This window comes from Ovis canadensis, chromosome 2 (assembly GCF_042477335.2).
Source record: "Ovis canadensis isolate MfBH-ARS-UI-01 breed Bighorn chromosome 2, ARS-UI_OviCan_v2, whole genome shotgun sequence".
Lineage (NCBI taxonomy): Eukaryota > Metazoa > Chordata > Mammalia > Artiodactyla > Bovidae > Ovis > Ovis canadensis.
In genome coordinates this window covers 240,874,461-240,898,131 of record NC_091246.1, presented here as the reverse complement: position 1 = coordinate 240,898,131, position 23,671 = coordinate 240,874,461, and the positions used below count along the sequence as shown (strand labels likewise).

Here is a 23,671-nt window from a genome sequence, read left to right as displayed (position 1 = left end):
CTAAGAATCAGAAAGGACTGAGCGACTTCACTCTCATTTTTCACTTTCCTGCATTGGAGAAGGAAATGGCAACCCACTCCAGTGTTCTTGCCTGGAGAATCCCAGGGACGGGGGAGCCTGGTGGGCTGCCGTCTATGGGGTCGCACAGAGTCGGACACGACTGAAGCGACTTAGCAGCAGCAGCAGCAGCAGCAGCAGTAGCTTTACCAACAGTCATGCTAATCTCTTTATTCTGTGGGCCCTTTTGTATTAGGCTAGTGCGAATATAATTACAGTTTCGGACCATGAATTTTAAATCATTGTAACTAGGCTCAAACACATCTTTATTAATCAAAACAGGAGCCGTTACAATCAATTTGTTATTGCCGACAAGAAATAAGTTTTTTTTTTTCCTGTAGCATAAAAATCTGCGCTTCAGGATTCAACAAACTCTGATAAAGCATTTTCTGCCTCCTGCTGGTTGTGGAAGCATTTTCCCTAGAAAAAGATGCTTGAAGAAGTGGTATTCGGTGAGAGGCCAGGTGAACATGGCAAATGAGGCAAAACTTTGTAGCCCAATCCGTTCACCTTTTGAAGCATTAGTTGTACGCCATTCAGTCAGGCATTGTCATGGAGAAGAATTGGGCCGTTTTGTTGGCCAGTGCCTGCTGCAGGTGGTGTAGTTTTCAGCGCATCTCATCTATTTGCTGAGCATACTTCTCAGATGTCATGGTTTCACCAGGATTCAGAAAGCTATAGTTGATCAGACAGGCAACAGACCACCAAACAGTGACCACGATTCTTTTTTGGTGTTAGTGGCTTTGGGAAATGCTTTGGAAGCTTATCCACGGTCCAGCCACTGAACTGGTTATCATCAGTTGAAAATCCACTTTTTGTCGCATACCACAATCCAATCAGGAAATGATTCATTGCTGTCGAATATAATAAGAGAAGATGACACTCCCAAACAACGATTTTTTTTATTTGAGGCACCCACCTATTGTGTGTTTTCACCTTTCCAATTTGCTTCGAATGCCAGCGAACCATAAAATGGTCAACACTGAGTTCTTCACCAACTTCTCATGTAGTTAGATTTAAGAGGATAAGTTTCGATGATCCCCTCGATTGGTGTTGTCAAATTCTGATGGCTGGCCACTGTGCTCCTTATCTTCAAGGTTCTCGTCTCCTTTGCAAAACTTCTTTAAAAAAAAAAATCAGGCATTTATAAACAAGAAAGCGTACATAAATTACATAAAAATAGTTTTTGAATAGTAGAGTAGGTCATTAGAGTATTGTGATTAGCAGCAACAAAGGAGAGGGGATGGTGATGTGGACGCTCCTGGCGAGTACCAGGGTGCAAAACTTCTTGAACCCACTGCACTGTACATTCGTTAGCAGTTCCTGGGCCAGATGCATTGTTGATGTTATAAGTTGTCTCCACCACTTTACAACCCATTTTGAAATCGCTCAGATTTGCTTTTTGTCTAACATCATTTCTCTAAGTCTAAAATAAATATAAAATGAACAGCAAATAATAAAATGGGAGCTGGTAATGGACAGGGAGGCCTGGCGTGCTGCAGTCCATGGGGTCTCAAAGAGTCGGACACGACTGAGCGACTGAACTGAACTTAATAAGTCGTTAGCAAAAAAACAAAGTGATGCATGCAACATTGAAGTTATGTATAACATGACCACATTTATTCAAGAGTGTATTCCAATATCAGGCGGCAGAGTTCAGCAATGCAAAACAGCAATCACTTATGCAACAACCTAATACCCAGTCAGCTTAAGGAGTCAACCGGGATTTGTCTGTGGTGAAGACACCAGAGGAAACATTTAAGAGGAGCTCTCAGTTGCCTCAGAGGTTAAGAATCACTTCTAAATGTTACAGCTTAAAGCAGCTATGGATTAAACATCTGAGCTGCTGTGGTGCCTTCCTCTTGCCCTCAAGTCTTTTTTCTTTTTGGCTATGCTGGGTCTTCATTGCTACATGCAGGCTTTTCTCTAGTGACAGCTACTCTCTGGTTGGGGTACAAGAGCCTCTCATTGCAGTAGCTTCTCTTGTTACAGAGTATGGGCTCTAGGAGCACAAGCTCATAGTTGTACATATGGGCTTAATTACTCCTCTGCATGTGGGATCTTCCCAGACCAGGGACTGAACCCATGTCTCCTGCACTGACAGGCAGATTCTCAACCACTGGACCACCAGGGAAGCCCTGCCCTCAAGTCTTTAGAAAGCAGGATGCCAAACAGGATTATGGGCTTATATCTGGCTCTAGTGTTGGTTTGCAAAATCATGAACCTGTTTTATGTCCTAGGAGAGTGTGATCACAAGAGAGATGGTGGAGATGCTCTTTTCTGATGATCCTGACCTGCAGTTAGCAACCACACAGAAATTCCGGAAACTGCTCTCCAAAGGTACAAAGCCTAGACTTCCCCAGAGAGGCCTGCATGACTTAGCCTTTTGTTTCCTCCCACTGACCTCATCAGTTACTGCCCTTCACTCATTCTGCTCTAGCCCTGCTGGCTGTGGCATCCTTGGACAAGCCAGGCACATTCCTACCTTTGCATGGCCATTCCCTCTGCTTGATACCCTTTAGTTGCAGATATCTGTGTGACAGGGCTTCCCTGGTGGCTCAGTGGTAAAGAGTCCATCTGCCAATGTAGGAGAAGTGGGTTCGATTGCTGGGTCGGGAAGATGCCCTGGAGAAGGAAATAGCAACCCACTCTAGTATTATTCTTGCCTGGAAAATCTCATGGACAGAGGAGCCTGGCAGGCTACATTCCATGGGGTTGCAAAAGAGTCAGACACTACTCAGCAACTAAAGAACAACAATCTGTGTGATAGCTGCTTCATTTCTGTGGTTAGCTCCTACCTTTCTCAGCAAAACCTACCCTGACACCCTAACTAAAATTGCTGCTCCCCCCACCCCCTGCAGCATTTTTAATCTCCTTACCTGGCCCTACGTATTTTATTTCCTATTACAGTTATTACCTTCAAACATAACAGTATTTCTTCTCACTAGGATATAAGCTCCATGAGGACAGAGACTTTTGGTTTGGTTCACTGTTATATTCTTGGTACCCAGAACTACGTCTGGCACGCGTTTTTTGCTTAGTAAAAATTTGCTGTATGATGGGAAAAATATTTTCTTTTCTCCCAAGGACTTTTGTCCTTTGACCTTGGGAGGACTTTTCTTCCTCCCAAGAAAAGAATGCTGATCTTAGAAGGGAAGTGTTTAGACCAGCATTGCACCTTCTTTGGTCATCTCTCCCTTACTTTCTTGCTTGCTTAGGTAGGTAAGGTTATTTACTTGCTTAGATTTAGAAAGCCAAAGGTGAGCATACTTGGATTAGGATTGGCTTTACTTTTTAGATTCTCAGCTATTTGATGCAGTTCAAAAATGACCTGCTATTGTTAAAACCACCTCACCAGAAGGAAGCTTGGGAGTGTTTCTAAGGATGGTCAGGAGTATTTAGGAAGGATGGTGGACTGACCCCAGTGAATGCATCAGCCAGCCCTTCTCCTGACTTCTCTCTTTCCTTTGTCCCTCTCCCAGAGCCCAGTCCTCCAATAGATGAAGTTATCAACACTCCAGGAGTGGTGGATCGGTTTGTGGAGTTTCTGAAGAGGAATGAGAATTGTACATTACAGGTGAGGCCCAGGGTGGAGAGGTACCAGATGAATGCTCTTTTGCCAAGAAATTGCTAAGGCATGCTTCTGCAGACACATCTGTGAGGAGGAAACATTTAAGGAGATGCTGTTACCTCAGAGGACTTGGTCTCAAGTAAGAGAGCCACAAACTCTTCCCCAAAACAGTCTCAAAGGAAAGATACCAGAATATGACAGATTCATTATTCAGAGGTTGTGATATAGAATAAATATATATACATATGTATGTATGTATACATATACGTACATAAAACGCTCTAGTCCATTTGTAATTCTGGAGTGAACCACTTTGCTTCTCTGGGCCTCTCTTCTCACAAATGAGTGATGAGCCACTCTACGAGAACTTATTAGAAATTTGGCTGAAAGGATCCTTGAGAGACCCATCTCACTTATATCCTGGTTTCAGAAACGAATAAAGTGAAGTGCAGGAAATAAAAACATGGCTTGCTGCAACCCACTCCAGTATTATTGCCTGGGAAATTCCATGGACAGAGGATCCTGGCAGGCTTCAGTCTATTGGGTCGCAAAAGAGTCGGACATGACTTAGCGACTCTGCCGCAACAACCCACTGAGGTGGTGGGGGAATAGTAAAGATTTGGTGTTGCCCCCAGGTTTCACTCCTCTTCTTTCATTCTTTCTCCTTCTCCTAACTCTTTCAACCTCTCTTCCTCTCTGCCTCTAGGAAAAACAAACCAACAAAAAACGCGGCTTGCCCAGGAACTCATGGGGGCTGTGGTAGTGCAGGCCTAGACCTGGAACCATGGAAGCCTAGTTCTGTCTTCCTATTATGTTATGTCACTGCCAGTAATTCTTCCTTTCTTTTAAAGGAGAAAAGGGAAAGGCATGTGTGGTGTTGTGTTTTTTTGTTGTTGTTGTTGTTTTTCAAGTCAGGGGCAGGAGACGTAACTGCTCTGAGCCAGCTGGTAGGCACGGCTGCTCTGTCCGGAATGACCTCTCAGTCATGGCTTTAATCTCACTTTCAGTTTGAAGCTGCCTGGGCTCTAACAAACATCGCCTCTGGAACCTCTCAGCAGACCAAAATTGTCATTGAAGCAGGGGCCGTCCCCATTTTTATAGAGCTGCTTAACTCGGACTTTGAGGATGTACAGGAACAGGTAATACCCAAATTTGACTTAATTCTTAATGATGTCAGCGGTATAGTAAAAAATGTATTTTGTCTTTATCCCCAGTTAAGAGGTTAAGAGCAAAGAGCTCCTAAGAACCTTGGGATTTTCTTAGTGATCCAAGCGACTTCTCTTATCCCTAAAGAGCACCTTTGCAACACACCTGAGTGTGTGCTAATGCGATGACTCAGGGTGGGGCCCTAGATAGCTTTCGGAAGGGGGGCTAGTGATCAGAAAGACCAAATTTGGGATTAGAGAATAGGAACTTTCAGCCCCGCCCCTGCCCACTCTTCCCACCCCTGCTCCCCAACCTCCCTAGGGATGTTACAGGGGGTAAATATTGGGTTATAAAAATCTTGAACAGTGAGATTCAGAGAGCGTCTGGGTTGGTGAATGCTCACTGTGCTGGGAAGGTGACATGCCTGGAGAGGGCACAGGAGTTCTGTGCAGCCCCTATGCTTTGCCCCATGCCTTGCCCTCTGCATCTCTAGCTCTTCCTCAGTTGTATCCATTAGAGTAAACTGCTAAACATGAGTCGAGTTTTCCTGAGTTCTGTGAGTCGTTGCAGAATGTGGAACTCCTGAATTTATAGCCAGTTGGTAAAAAGTATAGGTGGCACCTGGGAGTTGTAACTAGTATCTAAGTGAGGCCAGTCTTGTGGGACTGAGCCCCCTACCTATTGAACTGACATGGGTTTCCTGGTAGCTCAGCTGGTAAAGAATCTGCCAGTGGTGCAAGAGACCCCAGTTCAATTACTGGGTTGGGAAGACTCCCCTGGAGAAGGGAACGGCTACCCACTCCAATATTCTGGCCTAAGAGAATTCCATGGACTGTATAGTCCATGTGGTCACAAAGAGTCGGACACAACTGAGCGACTTTCACTTTTCACTGACATGGTATCAGAGAATTGATGTAGAAGAAAACTCTACATGTTGGGTGTCAGGTGGTGTTGGGAAAAAGACACCACAGTACCCATTTTTCAACATCTATGGATCATAAAAACCCTACTTCCAATTCTTACGCTGGAGTTTTACTGGTTGACTAGAAGTGGAGTGGTACTGGGGATTTTTCCTCTATTAATACATATAGGGTTGGTCCTATGAGACAAGAAGAATACAAGTTTCCCATCATTTTCTCCTTTTATGGGAGATGAGGAGGTGCGGATAAGGAGGTTTTGGTTTGGTTTCTCTGGCTACAGTACAGCGGCAGCCTGCTTTCCCCGCCAAACCCAGGAATTCTCAGAGGAAAAGTCCTCATAGAGTACTCAATGAGGATGTCAACAAGGAGGGTACTGAGCTTATTTGGTGTGTTTCAGGCCTTGATGGGATGTTCGTCCTGGTTACTGCTGTGTGTCACTCTGTAGTTGTGAGTGTAAAGTACTCACAGAAGCCACTAGGCTCTGTGGGTGACAGTTCCATCCTCCCTTTTTTAGGCAGTCTGGGCACTGGGAAACATAGCTGGAGACAGCTCCGTTTGCCGAGATTACGTCTTGAACTGTTCCATCCTCAATCCTTTGTTAACGTGAGTAACTACTGGCATCTGCACCTCAAGCATCTGTAGGGCAGCCATGTAGCAGATCTTTGGGGGACAGTTTACCTTAAAATGATGAGTAAATCCAAAAATGCTACAAGTGCATTCTGATTGACAGAGTAAAAGGCTATCTTCTGAGAGTAAGAAGATTGTGCCGCTGGTGTGTGTCTTATGCTTCTCGCTTCACAGCACTGTAGAGTCTCCTGTTGGTCATACTGGGCTCATTGCTGAGCCAGAGGAGAGAAGGAGGAATAGCCCATCTGGAAAAACCTAACCTTCTCTGCAAAATGCATTGATTTTCTATGGGTTTATGCATAGGTACATTGGAGAGCTCTGTTGTAAACCACAGATCTAAGACCCCATGCAGGGTCGTATGGATGCAGAGGGAGGAGTTTTTCTTCAGAAGCCACACCTCGTAAGCTACTATTAGAACTCTTTTATGGGCCTGTCACAGAGAATCCATCCGTACTGCATAGCTAAAGCCCCCACACTAAAACTTCATTTAGCATGCTTATTCAAGGTCCAGCTCTCTGCTCTTATTAGCTGTGGGCTTAACAACCACATCTGGTCCTAATCCCCTATGAAGATGTAGGTTAGCCCCCTGGACCAAACTAACTCACTTAAATTATGGGTAGGAAAAGACAGTGAGGGGGCTAGAGTCGTAGGGGTCTGGTTGGATGTGCTCCTGGGGCTCACAGACAACAGCTCTATGCAAAGGGCATCATTGGTCAGCATCTGGCTTCTCTGTCTCCTTCAGACTCCTTACCAAGTCCACACGACTGACAATGACCCGGAATGCGGTCTGGGCCCTGTCAAACCTCTGCCGAGGGAAGAACCCACCCCCAGAGTTTGCAAAGGTAAGAGAGCTTCTTACCAGTTCCTGAGTAATAGCAGGTTCCTTCATATGGAGGAATTTTGACATGGGAGTTTTCAAGTCTTTGGGGAACCCTCAGAGTCTTGATCCACGGGAAACTGAAAGAGGCAATCTTCAGTGAAGTAGGTGATCTCGTGTGCCAGGGTGGTAAATGAAAATGTGGGCCTGATGGCTTAATGTAGTAGAAATCTCTGGGTCTTAGACTTACTCAGTAGAGGAGGGCTCGGACATGTTAGGGTTAGTGGTAGAGCTGATGTAACCCTGTCCCTCTATGAATCCCTCTCTCTCTGCTTCCAATAGGTCTCCCCCTGTTTGCCCGTGCTGTCTCGCCTACTCTTCAGCAGCGACTCAGACTTGCTGGCAGATGCTTGCTGGGCCCTCTCTTATCTATCTGATGGCCCCAATGAGAAGATCCAGGCAGTCATAGACTCTGGAGTCTGCCGGAGATTGGTCGAGCTTCTCATGTGAGTGATCCCAGTTAGAAAGGGTACAGATTCCAAGCTCAGAACTGCAGTTAGCAGTCTGCTGCCCTGTGCAAAGGTCTGGACCCATGAGTGCTACCGGCCTTGGTGGTCAGCAGAGCTGAAAGCTTGGTGCTGGCCCTCTACTGACCAGATCGCCCTCCTCTATAGGCACAACGATAACAAAGTGGCTTCTCCTGCTCTGAGAGCTGTGGGTAACATCGTCACTGGGGATGACATCCAGACCCAGGTAAGGAGGAGGAAGAGAGCTGTCTGTGGACAAATCCCTCCCTGCCGTAGACTTTAGTCCTGGTGGGGGGCAGTGTGATCTAGGAGAGAAAGCACAGGCTTGAAGGAAAAATTCCAACTCTGCCACTTTCTGTATGATTTGTGGGCAACTTGGTTGCCTTTATTTTTTCTATAAATTGGAAGCAAATCATTATCCATTGGGTGCTACTGAAGAAAAACTAAATGGAATAACTTGACTTACTACCTGGGACATGGTAAAGTCCCAGCTTTTCTGTTATGGTACCTTTGAAATACTTAAATCTTTGGAGCCTCACCCCTACTTTGTAACTAAGCCTTTAGGATCCCATGGGTAACCTCATGTTAGTCCTCTGTTAGTAATACCTCCATAGAGGGTGCAGTATGCAAGGTTTTTCTATACACAGGCTGGAGAGCTGGTTATTCTTTTAAGTATAGTTCAATGGCATTAAGCGCATTCACATTGTTATTTAACCATCACAATCATCCATCTCCACAACTTTTGCGTCGTTCAGAACTGAAACTCTGTGCTCTTCAAATAATAACTTCCCGTTTCCCCCTCCCCTCATCCCCTGGTAACTACCACATTACTTTCTGTTTCTTGCGAGTTTGACTCCTCTAGAAACCTCACGTAAGCCAAACCATATATATTTGTTCTTTTGTTTCAACTTAGTTCACTTAGCATGTTTTCGAAGCTCATCCCATGTTTTAGTAAGTCATACCTTCATTCCTTTCGGTGGCTCAATGATCTTCCTTGGCACACCTGTGCCACATTTGGTTTATTCATGCATCTGTTGATCAACATTTGGGTTGCTTTCACCTTTTGGCTAGTGTGAGTAATGTTGCATTGAATATTGGCATACAAATCTCTGTTTGAGTCCTTGTTTTCAGCTCTTTGGGATATACACCCAGAGGTGGAATTACTGGGTCATGGAGTAATTTTATATTTAAAGATTTTGAGGAACCACCATACTGTTTAGCACAATGGCTATACCATTTTACCTTCCCACCAGCAATGTACCAGGTTCCAGTTTCTCCACATCTTTACCAACAATTGTATTGCCTGGATTTTTTTTTTATAATAAATTTTAAATGTTATAAGTATTATAATAAATTTTATATTATATATATATATATATATATATATATATATATATAAAATCCCCTGGGATCTGGGGGTTAAGAACCCGCCTTCTAATGCAGGCGACTCGGGTTCAGTCCCTATTTGGGGAACTAAGATCCCACATGCTGTGGGGCAACTAAGCCTGCATGCTGCAGTGAAGACCCAGCATGGCCAGGAAAACAGAATAACTGTCCTATGAAGTGTGAAGCTGTATCTCACTGAGGTTTTGATTTGCATTTCCCTACTGATTAATGATGTCTGACATCTTTCATGTGCTTTGGGGCCCCCTGCCTGTTTTCTTTGGAAAAATGTCTGTTTATGTCCTTTGCCCATTTTAAACTATGTTCAGCTTTTTTTTTTTTTAATGTAATCTGGATATTCATCTTTATCAGATATATAATTTCAATATACTTTCTCCCATTCTGTGACTTGTGTAATTCACTCTGTTGAAAGACGTCTTTCGGTACACAAAAGTTTTAAATTTTGATTAAGTCCAATTTATCTCAATTTGTCTTTTGGTGTTCTAGGTCATTCTTAACTGTTCAGCCCTCCCTTGCCTCCTCCACCTCCTGAGCAGCTCCAAGGAGTCAATCCGAAAGGAAGCTTGTTGGACCATTTCAAATATCACTGCTGGCAACAGGGCTCAGATACAGGTAAAACAAGCAGTTGGGAGATTGAGGAACGGTGGTAGAAAGGCCTGGGATCACGAGACTTTGTGGGATATTGCCTTCTAGACAAAAAAATTTCTCTTTTGAAATTGGGATCAGTGTCTGCTATTGGTCAAAGACTCTGTGGAGCAGAAGCCAGGTTCTTCTGCACCACCTTAGGTATATGGGAACGACAAAGGAGAACTTTGAGGAAGGGGAATGTGTCTAAATCTTAGCTGATTTGTGTTCTGGATTTGCTTATTCTCCTTGAAATGACTTTTTTCCCCCATATCCCACCCCCGAACCCCTAATTATTCTCAGGCTGTCATAGATGCAAACATCTTCCCTGTATTGATCGAAATCCTTCAGAAAGCAGAGTTCCGTACAAGGAAAGAAGCAGCCTGGGCCATCACCAATGCCACATCAGGAGGAACCCCTGAACAAATCAGGTACCACAGTCCTTCCCATTGTTTGAGTGACATGTTTACTCTACCTGTCAGCTTATGTTACATACAGTCTCTAAACTGCCTTTGCTGGGATAAGTCTACTGCTGTTCAGTAGGGTTTAACTGATAAGCTGCTAGAGTGTAGCCTCTTTTCCCTCCTTGAGAATGGACACTTAAGACAGACATTCATCTCTCCTCTGCCTCTTTCTACCCACAAGAGAATTTAAATCTATATAATTCACAATTACTCATACAAATGAAAGAGAACCATTCGATGGCTCATTCGGAGCAGTTTCCTTGAGAAATCATTTTTGACAATGATACTTGAGAGAAGTAAATAGGAAAGCTGTTTTGTGTGAAGATGTTCTCTGATTCTGCTTTCCATTATGAACTTGAGTTGGAGTGGTGGGAATTAGAAAAGTACCTTGCCTTCAGCTTGTAGCTTAGGAAGGGGGAGTATATTCAGTTCAGTCGCTCAGTCGTGTCCGACTCTTTGCGACCTCATGAATTGCAGCACGCCAGGCCTCCCTGTCCATCACCAACTCCCGGAGTTCACTCAAACTTACATCCATCGAGTCGGTGATGCCATCCTCGGTCGTCCCCTTTTCCTCCTGCCCCCAATCCCTCCCAGCATCAGAGTCTTTTCCAATGAGTCAACTCTTTGCATGAGGTGGCCAAAGTACTGGAGTTTCAGCTTCAGCATCATTCCTTCCAAAGAACACCCAGGGCTGATCTCTTTTAGAATGGACTGGTTGGATCTCCTTGCAGTCCAAGGGACTCTCAAGAGTCTTCTCCAACACCCCAGTTCAAAAGCATCAATTCTTCAGCACTCAGCTTTCTTCACACTCCAACTCCCACATCCATACATGACCACTGGAAAACCATAGCCTTGACTAGACGGACCTTAGTCAGCAAAGTAATGTCTCTGCTTTTCAATATGCTGTCTAGGTTGGTCATAACTTTTCTTCCAGGGAGTATATTCAGCATATTATAAAACCTTAGGAGAAAAGGATAGCCACTGAGTTAAGCTTTTGAGGATATAGGGTTGTGGATGGCATTTGGACAGGAAAAGGCATAAGTAAAAGTACAAAAATCAGAAACCTAGAGACATTCACGTTTGGCTGGAATGTAATATTCTTGGAAGGGAATAATGTGAGATGAAGCTGAAAAAGCTTAGGAGCCTGATTGTATTGAGAGTAGAGCTTGGACTGTGAAAATTTTAAGCAGGGGAATGATGTTTCAGAGTAGGTAGTACTGTTGCAGGGACACATTACAGACCAGGAGGAGAAATCCGTGGCAGCCTTCTACATGGAAATGAACTAAACCAGTAGTATCGATGGAGTGGAGACTGAGATAAAGCCTGGGTGTTTATGAGGGCTCAGGCAGGGTGAATTGCTAAGAGCATTGATGTGTGTAAAGGAGACCCAGGGACCCCAGAGCACCGCCCTGGCACCTCCCTTATCTTGTCTTGATTTAGAACTTTCCTGGTCTCTGCCCTTCAGGTACCTGGTCTCCCTGGGCTGCATCAAACCCCTGTGCGACTTGCTGACTGTGATGGATTCAAAGATTGTGCAAGTGGCCCTCAATGGACTGGAGAACATCCTTCGGCTTGGAGAGCAAGAGGGCAAGCGCAGTGGCTCAGGGGTCAATCCCTACTGTGGCCTCATCGAGGAAGCCTATGGTATGTGCCCTCTCCCCAAACTAATGTCTGCCATAAGCAGAGTTCAGAACCATAAGTTCTAGTTCAGAACCTCTGAAGTAGTATATGTATGTGAGGGTGTATGGTCAGCATTGAATGCAAAGTTTTATCCCACAAGTTCCATTTCTTCTGAGGAGCAATAGATCAGTTCTCTTTCTGATGGGCTGTACCCAGTAAGTAGGTTATGGTACAGATGCAAAAATAAAGCTCCAGAATTGATAATAGGATAAGGAGCTGGAAGGCATGTTTTCAGCTGAGTTTCTAGCAAGTTCCTTTCTTTTGTGTTTCCATTATAAACAAGCTTATTACAAGATACTAGATAAGTTCTCTGTGCTGTACAGGAGGTCCTTGTTGTTCATCTATTTTGTTAATAGTAGTTTGTATCTAAAGCTTCCCAGGTGGCACAGTGGTAAAGAATCTTTCTGGCAGTGCAAGAGATGCGGTTTGATCCCTGGGTCATAGAAAGTCCCTGGAGGAGGAAATGGCAACCCACTCCAGTATTCTTACCTGGAAAATTCTGTGGACAGAATGTGTCAAAGAGTGGGATGCGACTGAGCAACTCGCATGCACGTGCACACACACACGCACGTGCGCGTGCGCACACACACAGTTTGTATGTGCTAATCCGAAACTCATAATTATCCCTCCCCACTCCAGTATTCTTGCCTGGAAAATTCTGTGGACAGAGGAGCCTGGCAGGCTGTAGTCCATGGGATCTGACTGAACAACTCACGTGCATGCACATGCGCACGTGCGCACTTGCGCACACACACACACACACACACAGAATTTGTATCTGCTAATCCCAAACTCATAATTATCCCTCTCCACCTTTCCCCCTTTGTTAACCATAAGTTTGTGTTCTGTCTGTGAGTCTCTTTTTATTTTATAAATAAGTTCACTTCTATCAGTGTTTTTAGATTCCCCATATGTGATATCATATGATAATTGTCTTTGTCTGATTTACTTTATTTAGTATGATTATGTCTGGGTCCATCCATCTTGCTGCAAATGGCATTATTTTATTCTTACTTGGGCCTGAGTAATTTTCCATTGTAAATGTACACCACGTCTTCTTTACCCATCATCTGTTGATGGACACTCAGGTGGCTTCCATGTCTTGGCTATAGTAAATAGTGCTGCTATGAACACTGGGGTGTATATATCTTCTCTCCAGATACATGCCCAGGAGTGGAATCGCTGGATCATATGCTAGGTCTATCTTTAGTTTTTCAAGGAACATCCATAGTGGCTACACCAGTTTACATTCCCACCAACAGTACAGGAGGGTTCCCTTTTCTCCACACCCTCTCCAGCATTATTTGTAGACTTTTGGTTTGTTTTTTATTTGTTTTTTATTTGTCATACCTCTTGGCTTGCGGGATTTAGGCCTTGGTAGTGAGAATGCTCAGTCCTAACCATTGGACTTCCAGGGAATTCCCTTGTAGACTTTTTGATGATGGCTGGTGTGAAGTGATACCCTCATTATAGTTTCGATTTCCACTTCTCTAATAATTAGTGATGTTGAGCATCTTTTCATGTGCCTCTTGGCCATCTATATGTCTTTGGAGAAATGTCTGTATAAGTCTTCTGCTCATTTTTTGGTTGGGTTGGGTTATTTGTTGTTCTCATTGAGCCATGTGAGCTGTTAATATGTTTTAGAAATTAAGCCCTTGTGAGTTGCATCAGTTGCAAATATTTTCTTCCATTCTACAGGTTATCTTTTTTGTTTTGTTTATGGTTTCCTTGGCAAGTTCTGTTAGGGGTACTGGGTTGACTCACTACTCATCTCCAGGAGATTCAGAATGGTTAACAAATCACCCAGGTTAAACCACTGATTAATAACTGACATTTTAGTTGTTTTCCTTTGGGGTTATGTAATTTTAACTGAAGATCGCAGCTCTCCTCTTTCAGATCAGAGAGAGACCTGATCATATTACTTTTGTTTATAAATGCTAATATACCTCAGGGAAGGCAAAATGCATTCATGTTTTATGGACCCATAGTAAAGCATTCCAAGTTCATTCTTGTCCCTGCTTCTTTGTTGCCACCATAGGCTTGGATAAAATTGAGTTTCTCCAGAGCCATGAGAACCAGGAGATCTACCAGAAGGCCTTCGACCTCATTGAGCACTACTTTGGTGTAGAAGATGATGATAGCAGCTTGGCTCCCCAAGTGGATGAGACGCAACAGCAGTTCATCTTCCAGCAGCCTGAGGCCCCCATGGAGGGCTTCCAGCTATAATGTCTGCCTCCAGGGAGGGGAGGGGATGGGAAGCACCACCAACCAGCGGAAAAGCAGCCCTCTGGTGGGCGGGAAGCCAGCCCCCCCACCATCAGCCACCACACACCTCTGCTGCCCTGGAAACTGTGCTCTTGACCTGCTCCGACCCCTTCCCTGGAGGGAGCACCCTCTGGACAGACAGAACCATCTGAGGCTCACGTTTGGGTTTTGTGACAAGAAGGGGATGTGTTGGGTTTTTCTTCCTTACACTATATTTTGGCTGCACATATGTCTTTAACCCAGGAGCCCAGGGGTAGACAAAGGAGGACTGAGGTAACCAATTTTGCACCTTTTTTTTTTTTTTTTAATTTTAATTTTTTTCTTTAGTGGTGACTTCCTTCCCTATTATCTTCCTTCATCCTTCCCAGTCCTCTGCCCTGATCTGTGTAACTCTTATCTTGGGTACTTGAGCAGATGGAATATTCCAGAGGTGAGGGGGGTGGGAGGGGAGGGGAGAAATCCAAAACAAAGTGTTCTTGCTCTGACAGAATATTAATCTTGTATGCTTGGATTGAATTATTTAATTTTTTCTTTTGCACATTTTTTCTTGTATTAAGATTGCTCTTTCCCAGAGCCATGAGTTCCTGGTATTAGGAAACCCAGCTGCCAGCATTGTCTGGGACTAGAGACTGAGGGGGAGGTCACCATGCGAGAAAGGCCCCTCCCTCCCTCCAACCCCTTGCCCAGACCTCTTTAGTTTGGGAGATCCCCTTCACTCTCCTGGGGCACGTGTACCAGTGGGAGTCAGCGAGGAGGAGCACAGGCCTTCAGACAGGGCTTCCCATGTGTCGCTACTGATCCCATGTTTCCTACCCACCTTCCAGTGGTGCGACCTGACTTCATTTGTTTACTTGAAAATTCCCCTCAGAGTTGAAATGAACCTCTGAGGTAGCTGTATTTTCTCCTAAGCACGCAACAGAGGGCTGTGGTCCTTGCTTTCTCCTGAGGAGAAAGTCCTTGCTCGGGTGACCCATAAGTTGCAGAGGAGGTTGGAGTGAGTGTCATGTACTGGGATAGCCAGGGGATCCTTGCCTTTGGCCTTTCCTCTTCCTCTTCCGTAGGTGGATCATGTATATTTGACTTCCAAAGGAGAGAATGTCAAAAGTTCTGTATTTTTTTATATTCTATGTATTAGGTAGGTCAATCTTAATTGGTCTCAAGAGGAAGAACTGTCCCTGTAATTTCTGTAAGTAGGATACCGTGAGGAAGACCAAAAAGAGATGTGGAAGTTCTTTGGCTCAGGAAGCCTGACCTTGATCCATCTCTCTGCTTGGGTTCCGGGCTACCACCTGGACAAACCCTTAGCTCTGGAGCCTTCATATCACAGGTCAGCCTAGTCTGATTGTCCCAATACCTGAAGGGAGCAAGGGCTCCAGGGCCTGGTGAAGTCTACCACTCTAGTCCTTAGTGCTGAGCATCCTGCTCGCATCAGGAAACCCAGACAGCAGTCTGCTGCCTCGGATTTGGTCTCAAATGCCCTTGTCCACATAAGTTATCACAGGTGGCTTTCTCTCTTTCTACAGAAATACAGCAGCTTCAGGACTTTTTTGAGAGTGACTGATACCTTCCTGGATTGGGATCCCTGTACATGGTTTGGATATTGCCCTTCCTGTGACACTTTCAATCCCAATGCCTTGCCTTTTCCCTTTGAGTAGAGCTACTGCAGTGCCTCACTGGCTTGCCTGTATGCGTCAGTGGATTACATAGTAATGAAGTGAAGCCCAGCTGATGGGGTGAGTGGAGGAATTTGTTGCCTAAGTGTAGGCCAGTGGTGGGGCTGAAGGCACACTCTGTCTGCCCTGTCGCTGCTTCCCCACAGAGATCAGTTAGAGATGCCCTGGTCCAAGCTGTATTTTCCCTTCCCCAGAAACAATGCCATTCTTGCTCCCATTCCTGCATATCCCACCTCTGGCTCAGGTGAAATCCGTGCCACTCTGCTTACAGATAAAAAGTTCAGGTCCTTTTGCCCATTGGTTTTGAATTTGCCCTCTTTTTCAAGTATTGAGATCCAACTCCAGAGGCATTTTCTGAGAAAAATGGTTCGGACTAGTGGTTATCACTGAAAAGTGATAGCAGAGCCGTACCACCTAAGTGAGTCAGATGCTACTCTTCAGTTTGGGCATGATAATTACCAAGCCCCACTCTCCCTGGTAGGCAAGGGGCAGGACCCTTTTCACTTGGCCTGCTGACTCCATTACTCCTACAGTTCAAAAGAAAGTCACCCCCCCACCCCTTGATCTTGTCCAACAGCCAGAGCATTTGAGTAAGAACTAGTTTTGTATCTCTAGCAATAGTTAAGTCCCTGACATTGGGGCCAAATTCTTACTGTGAGACATACACATCCTGCCTTCCCCAGCTGTTCCTACTTTTGCTTCCGATCTGGGACATGTACTAAATAGAAGACTCTTCTGATTATCAGTTACTGCTTGAAGGCTGCTTTCTCCAAGGACTCCAAAGGCTGAAGTGTCTCCCAGGGCACAACCCGAGGATAAATTTCTTATCAGATAAACATGGCCTCTGGGAGCATTCCTGTTAGTGTCTTCTTCAGACTGTTTTCCCATTATATTCCTCTGACCCGCCTTTCAGTTAACAGGTGAAGTTCTTCCAGCCCCCTGAGATGGTAACATCATCTTTTGTGTCCCCTTCTCCTTTGTTCATCTAGGGAAGCAAAATATTGTTTCTTTTTAGCCCAGGCTTGACAGTCACTCTTCATGGACAGCCCCCATCTGGACTGCAGACCCTGGCCCAGGTGAAGGCAGAGTTTTCTGACAGATTTCTGAATGGATGTTACAGGGATGGAGGGGCTCCCCAGTCTGCTATAGGGAATAGCCAGAGAAGACGTATATTTGAAAGGTTAATGTTTTGGCACACGGTTATTTGCATTTTAAAATCTCTGGTGGGTTGGTGATGTTTAGGTGTGAATTAAGGGGACAAGGAACCGTTTTCTTAGCTAAAGTGTTCAAGTACTGTTTTGAACAGCTATTTGTTTTTGCCAGCCCTTCTGGACATCCCACACCCACCCATCTTCGCTGGTCTTAGAAGACTGAGCTATCCCATGACTGGCTGGCCTTGGTATTGGCTGCAACCTTGTTAGAACCACACAGGTTCCATCCTCACCTGGCCAGCCTGTTTACTTTAGGCAGTGGGTACAAAGGACCCTTCCAAGGAACAGATGTAGAAGACTTCAGCTTTCAGGGACCCTTTATGTTCCCCTTTACCTAGAACCCCTAGATCTACTCCCATTCTCTTTTCCCTTGGAAGACTTTCCAACAGCCCTATTTTTTAGAGCTGAACTACACAGATTATAGCTGCTACTACGCTTAGTCAGGGAAGAGCAAAAGAAGGCTCTCGGGCACTGACTTTCCATTTCCCTCAAGCCAGACCAGTTTAATCTGAAAACTCTAGCAGAATGAACTGGACTTCCATTTTCTCAAGTCTGCCTGCCTTCCCCCTACACACTATAATAGAGTTACCTGTTTCTAGCAAAATAGAAGGGAAGGAGATGAATGCCTATCAATACTTCCTCCTCCCAACGCCCCCTTCTTTGAGGGCCTCTCAGATCATTTGTTCAGGCCATGTCTCTTCTCCCCGAGACTCACTTAGTTTGGTGTCCATCATCTTGAATATTCTTCAGTAGATGCATCTCTGGGGCTCATGTTCTGGATTTTCAGTTGAAGTGAGAGAGCCAGATTCTACAGGTCTCTGCAGGCACTACAGGGACCCATAGGGTGCTGGCTGGGGGCCTCCTTGGCAGGCTGGGGAAGGGTGCAAGGCTCACTGCACAAACCATAGGAAAGGCTCACAACCATAGGAAAGGCTAGCAACATCTTCCAGGTAGGACTGTCCTAGCAATAAGTACATGTGAGGCTTGAGAAACTGCTCAGAGTAGGTTTCTTCCACAGCTGTTTCAGGATTGCACATTTTAGACCAATCTTGTCCAGTATTTTTTCTGTCTTTTGTATTTTTCTGTTAAGCCAGCAAGCTGAGAATTGGGCCCTGCAGGGATCCATGTGGTAGGCAATAGCTGTTCTTTGGCCAAGGCCTTCATAAAGGATCCAGTCATCCCATTGACTATTCCCTAGCCCCACCCCCAGATGAAGACCATGGTAAGGGAAGAATTTTGAGGTCAGTACAAACCAAATAAGTCTGTAAATTAAAGCTGTTAGTTTTCCTCTGAGAGGGCATTTTGCATCAGGCCTGGGCTATGTTCAGAATCAAACCTGGCTGTGAGTTAGAAGAAGCACCATTAAATTTTGGACCTAGAACACCCCAGGAAAAAGGTTTGTGTAGTGTGTTGTAAAGGCCTTGAGTGTGTTTGGGCCCACATTGCCACTTCTGGGCCAGCCTGACTGCCGCTGTGCACATTAGCACATCCCTGAACCCCTCTGCTAAACTCAAGCCCTGCATCCCTACCTAGGTCAGATGTTCAGCCTCTGGGTTTGGGAAGAGAAAACTGCCATGGTGAGAATCCTCAAGCCCTGGAGTTGGGTATTGGCTCTTTCAGCCAGTTTTTGTGGGAATTGCCACAAAATTGGTTGGACCACTAAAGAAGCAAATAAGGCGTGAGGTCCCAATTACCCAAGACAGAGCAGATGTCCCTCAAAAAACATCTTGGGTTCCCAGCTACAGACCCTCGGAAGGTGAATCAAACCTGTTTCCTCACTGGTTTTTCTCTCTAAATTTATTTTGCTTTTAAGAACTATAAACTAGCTATTGTTTTCCATATTCTCAGGGCCCCTGGGTAGACAAACAAAGCTTGATGATTTCAGAGCAGATATAGGCCAAGAAACCATGGCATTGAGTGTGCTGAGTCCAGACAAATGATATTTATATACACATCCAAATTTGAAGAGAAAATGTATTTCTTTAGGTTTCAAACACTGTAATAGATATAAAGCAAAAATAAAAACCTGTTGCAGAGTTCTAAATAGTGTTCTTTGGAGTGATCCTAGACTGGATTTCTTGGAAGTCAATGAAGTGAAGATGTTTAAATTTGTGGCCTAACAAGTGGAATTAAGAATTGTTAACAGCCTGCTTCTGCTACAAAGCATTTTTGAATCAGCTTTATTGAAATATAACTGACATACAGTAAATGGCACATATTTAAAATGAACAATCTGTTAAGTGTTGATAAATCTACATCCATGAAACCATCACCACAATCAAGATAGTGAACATACCTATCGCCACATGCCCCTTGGGAATCCCTCCTTTCTGCCTAAAGCTCAGCAAGCACTGATGCGAGTTCTGTCTCACTATGGTTTAGTTTGCATTTTCTAGAGTTTCTATAAGATTTTCACATCCATTTCATCACTACTTCACAGCTCACTGAGCCCAAAGTAGTTCACAAACTACTCACTTTGGTTTACATCAATTCCTAATGTAGCAATTAGACTAGCAGCCAAAAAGTTGATACAACTCAAAAGGAGGATTTTGGTTGGCTTGAGTACATTTTACGTTTTAACTCACTGCCAACATTAAAAGATGCAGCTGTATTTAAAAATACCTGGCACTTCCCTAGTGGTCCACTGATAAAGAATCTGCCTTCCAATGCAGATTTGATTCCTGGTCCAGGAACTAAGATCCCACGTGCTGTAGGGCAGCTAAGCCAGCAGGCCGCAGAGAGTCTCCATGCGCCCCAATTACTGAGACTGCTGTAGAGCCCCTGCTTGGCAACCAGCGAAGCCAGTGTGCGCCGCAACTAGAGGAAAAAAGTCTCCCCACCCCCAAATATCTGGCACTCCTGGGCCTGAGTTTCTGCTTGAAGACAATCTGCAAGAGTTCTATTACTGTTCACCACCATTACCAGTAGGCTCTCTGGCAGATACTAATGTTGTTCCCATTTTCTCTTATAGCAAAGGAAAAAGTAACTTTTTACCCATTTTTCTATCAAATTTTCATATTTCTTACCTGTCTGTTTTATTCATTACCTAGCAGGGCTTCCCTGATAGGTCAGTTGGTAAAGAATCCACCTGCAATGCAGGAGACCCTGGCTGGATTCCTGGGTTGGGAAGATTCACTGGAGAAGGGATAGGATACCCACTCCAACTTTCTTAGGCTTCCCTTATGGCTCAGCTGGTCAAAAAAAGCTGGCCCTCAGTGCAGGGAGGGACCTGAGTTCGATCCCTGGGTTGGGAAGATAACCTGGAGAAGGAAAAGGCTACCCCTACCCACTCCAGTATTCTGGCCTGGAGAATCTGGCCATGGACTATACAGTCCATGGGGTTGCAAAGAGTCGGACACAACTGAGCAACTTTCATAGCTGGCCCTTGGAGGCCACTGTTGACCCTTCTCCATATATCACTCCTCACCCCATGCATACCTTGTTCTACTGTTTTTTATCTCTGCATAGAACACCCTATTCTTATACAAATCCATCAAGGCCTGATTCATATGTTACCTCAAGAGATTTCCCACATGCTTTTCTGGAAATAATGAGGGCCTTGGTTTTTAGAGACCTGAATTCCAAACCTTTTTGCGCTTGAGTTCCACCTTTTACCATTATTTCAATACTGCCTCTCAATGTTACTTGGTAGACACTGCCTAAGAGGTGGGGAAGAGCATTGCCCTGAAGTCTCTCCAACTAGGGAAAAATATTTTAACATCTTAAGAGCTGTAATATACCCATCTGAATACAGACTTCCAAAAAATAGCAAGGAGAGATGAGAAAGCCTTCCTCAGTGATGAATGCAAAGTAGAGAAAACAATAGAATGGGAAAGACTAGAGATCTCTTCAAGAAAATCAGAGATACCAAGGGAATAGTTCATGCAAAGATGGGCACAATAAAGGACAGAAACAGTATGGACCAAACAGAAGCAGAGGATAAGAAACATGGCAAGATACACAGAAGAACTATACAAAAAAGATCTTAACAACCCAAATAACCTCAATGGTGTGATCACTCACCTAGAACCAAACATCCTGGTATTCGAAGTCAAGTGGGCCTTAGGAAGCATCACTATGAACAAAGCTAGTGGAGGTGATGGAATTCCAGTTGAGCTATTTCAAATCCTAAAAGATGATACTGTGAAAGTGCTGCACTCAATATGCCAGCAAAACTGGGAAACTCAGCAGTGACCACAGGACTAGAAAAGGTCAGTTCTCATTCCAATTCCAAAGAAAGGCAATACCAAAGAATGTTTGAACTACCACACAACTGCACTCATCTCATGATAGCAAAGTATTGCTCAAACTTCTCCAAGCCCAGTTTCAACAGTTCATGAACCAAGAACTTCCAGATGTTCAAGCTGGATTTAGAAAAGGCAGAGGAACCAGATATCAAATTGCCAACATCTACTGGATCATAGAAAAAGCAAGAGTTCCAAAAAAACATCTACTTCTGCTTTACTGACTATGCCAAAGCCTTGACTGTGTGGATCACAACAAACTGTGGAAAATTCTTAGAGATGGGAATACCAGACCACCTGACCTGCCTCCTGAGACATCAGTATGAAGGCCAAGAAGCAACAGTTGGAACTGGACATGGAACATCGGACTGGTTCCAAATTGGGAAAGGAGTACACCAAGGCTGTGTACTGTCACCTTGCTTATTTAACTTATATCCAGAGTACATCATGCAAAATGCCAGGATGGATGAAGCACGAACTGGAATTAAGATTGCTGAGAGAAATCTCAGATATGCAGATGACACCACCCTATGGCAGAAAGCAAAGAAGAACTAAAGAGGCTCTTGATGAAAGTGAAAGAGGAGTGAAAAAGCTGATTTAAATCTCAACATCTAAAAAATTAAGATCATGGCATCTGGTCCCATCTCTTCATGGCAAATAGATGGGGGAAAATGGAAACAGTGACAGATTTTATTTTCCTGGGCTCCAAAATCACTGCAGATGGTGACTGCAGCCATGAAATTAAAAGACACTTGCTCCTTGGAAGAAAAGCTATGACCAACCTAGACAGCACATTAAAAAGCAAAGGTAGTACTTTACTGACAAAGGTCCATCTAGTCAACGCTCTGTTTTTTCCAGTAGTCATGTATGGATGTGAGAGTTGGACCATAAAGAAAGCTCAGCGCCAAAGAATTGATGCTTTTGAACTATCGTGACAGTTCAAGACTCTTGAGTCATCTCCAACTGCAAGGAGATCAAACCAGTTAATCCTGAAGGAAATCAATACTGAATATTCATTGGAAGGACTGATGCTGAAGCTGAAACTCCAATGCTTCGGCCACCTGATGCAAAGAACTGACTTACTGGAAAAGACCCTGATGCTGGGAATGATTGAAGGCAGGAGGAGAAGGGGACAACAGAGTGCACATGAGTTTGAGCAGGCTCCAGGAGTTGGTGATAGACAGGGAAGCCTGGCGTGCTACAGTCCATAGGGTCACAAAGAATCTGACACAACTGAGCTACTGAACTGAAGAGCTCTAAAACAATGCCCAATTCGCAAAATAATTCAAAATATTCTCTGCCGTCTCAACCCCTAGACTGATGTTAGGCTTTAGGAGTAGAGCTTTTAGCCAACAGTTTTGCGATGTTCAGTGACTTGTAAGCAAATAATCTCAACACCTCCCCACTAATGCTGGAACAGAACTCTGTCCAGACCTAGAAAGCTGAAACAAACTGCAGAGAACTGAAAAGGCTCTGAAGCAGCCTTTGAGTTTGGTGGGCCTCAAAAGATTTTGTTTCACCAAGAAGGGAATTTTGGAAGGTAGAACAGCACCTACAAAAACCTAGGAAGTCCTGGAAATAGTAAAAGTATAGATGGAATGAAAAAGGCTGACGGCATGGATAGGACTGGCTGGAAACAGAAGCCATACCAGTTAGGCATTTAATCCAGCACACAGGTTGTTGCCTTTTATTTCACTAATAGACAAATGGATCAAGTATTGCAGTCAGTCTCACATTTGTCTTGTGGTCTCATAAGGAGAAAAGCTTGGCTTTTTTTCCTCTTTAGCCCCAGTGCAACTGGAACTTTGTAGATGGTGCGCCAGGCAGAGAAAACACTCAAATCTGCTGAGGCCAAATTTCCCCTGGCAGGGCACCCTCAGTACCTTCCAAAGAGCGACTCGAGCCGGTAATGAAGATGGAAAAATAAGTTACTTTCCAAGTTATCTTGATTCATCCTCAAGGAAGGCCTACCATGGGTGGTTATTCTGAGTAAGAGGCAGGTAGTCCGATAGTTAGGATGGGTGCCAAACTTCCTGGCTTTGAATCTGCCCTCATCAGTCACTAGCGATGTAACTTTGGACAAGATAGCTAACCTGTGTCTTACAGTCCACAGCTGTAAATTGGGAATAACAAAAGTTACAGTATTTGAGATACTGGGGAAACTAACGTTTAAAAAAAAAAAAACTATTAAAAACTTCTATTTGAATACAGAAACTGAAGTCCTGGGAGGGAAAAGAATGCCCAGTCACACAGCAAATTAGTGATGCAGCTGGGACTGAAATACAGGTCTGATGCCCAGCCCAGTATTCTCCCCCTAACTCCTCAGAGTTCCTAGACAGTCACAGATGTTCACATGGACAGAGGAGCCTGGCAGGTTACAGTCTGTGGGGTCGCAAGAGTCGGACACGACTGGGCGACTAAGCACAGACACACACACACAC

General features: G+C 44.4%; 1 protein-coding gene across 2 annotated transcripts in view; it reads left to right on the top strand.

The window, feature by feature from the left end:
* The window catches only part of KPNA6 (karyopherin subunit alpha 6), a 58,451-nt gene extending 39,233 nt beyond the window's left edge, over positions 1-19,218 (top strand). For both annotated transcript variants that reach the window (XM_069578752.1, XM_069578751.1), the window contains exons 4-14: positions 2,298-2,397; positions 3,540-3,634; positions 4,636-4,767; positions 6,209-6,297; positions 7,064-7,163; positions 7,481-7,644; positions 7,813-7,891; positions 9,556-9,681; positions 9,997-10,124; positions 11,623-11,801; positions 13,876-19,218. In XM_069578752.1, the coding sequence (XP_069434853.1) occupies positions 2,298-2,397; positions 3,540-3,634; positions 4,636-4,767; positions 6,209-6,297; positions 7,064-7,163; positions 7,481-7,644; positions 7,813-7,891; positions 9,556-9,681; positions 9,997-10,124; positions 11,623-11,801; positions 13,876-14,063 (1,380 nt within the window). In that variant the 3' untranslated portion in view covers positions 14,064-19,218. The remainder of the gene's footprint in view (positions 1-2,297; positions 2,398-3,539; positions 3,635-4,635; positions 4,768-6,208; positions 6,298-7,063; positions 7,164-7,480; positions 7,645-7,812; positions 7,892-9,555; positions 9,682-9,996; positions 10,125-11,622; positions 11,802-13,875) is intronic.
* The last annotated feature ends 4,453 nt before the right edge of the window (positions 19,219-23,671 follow it).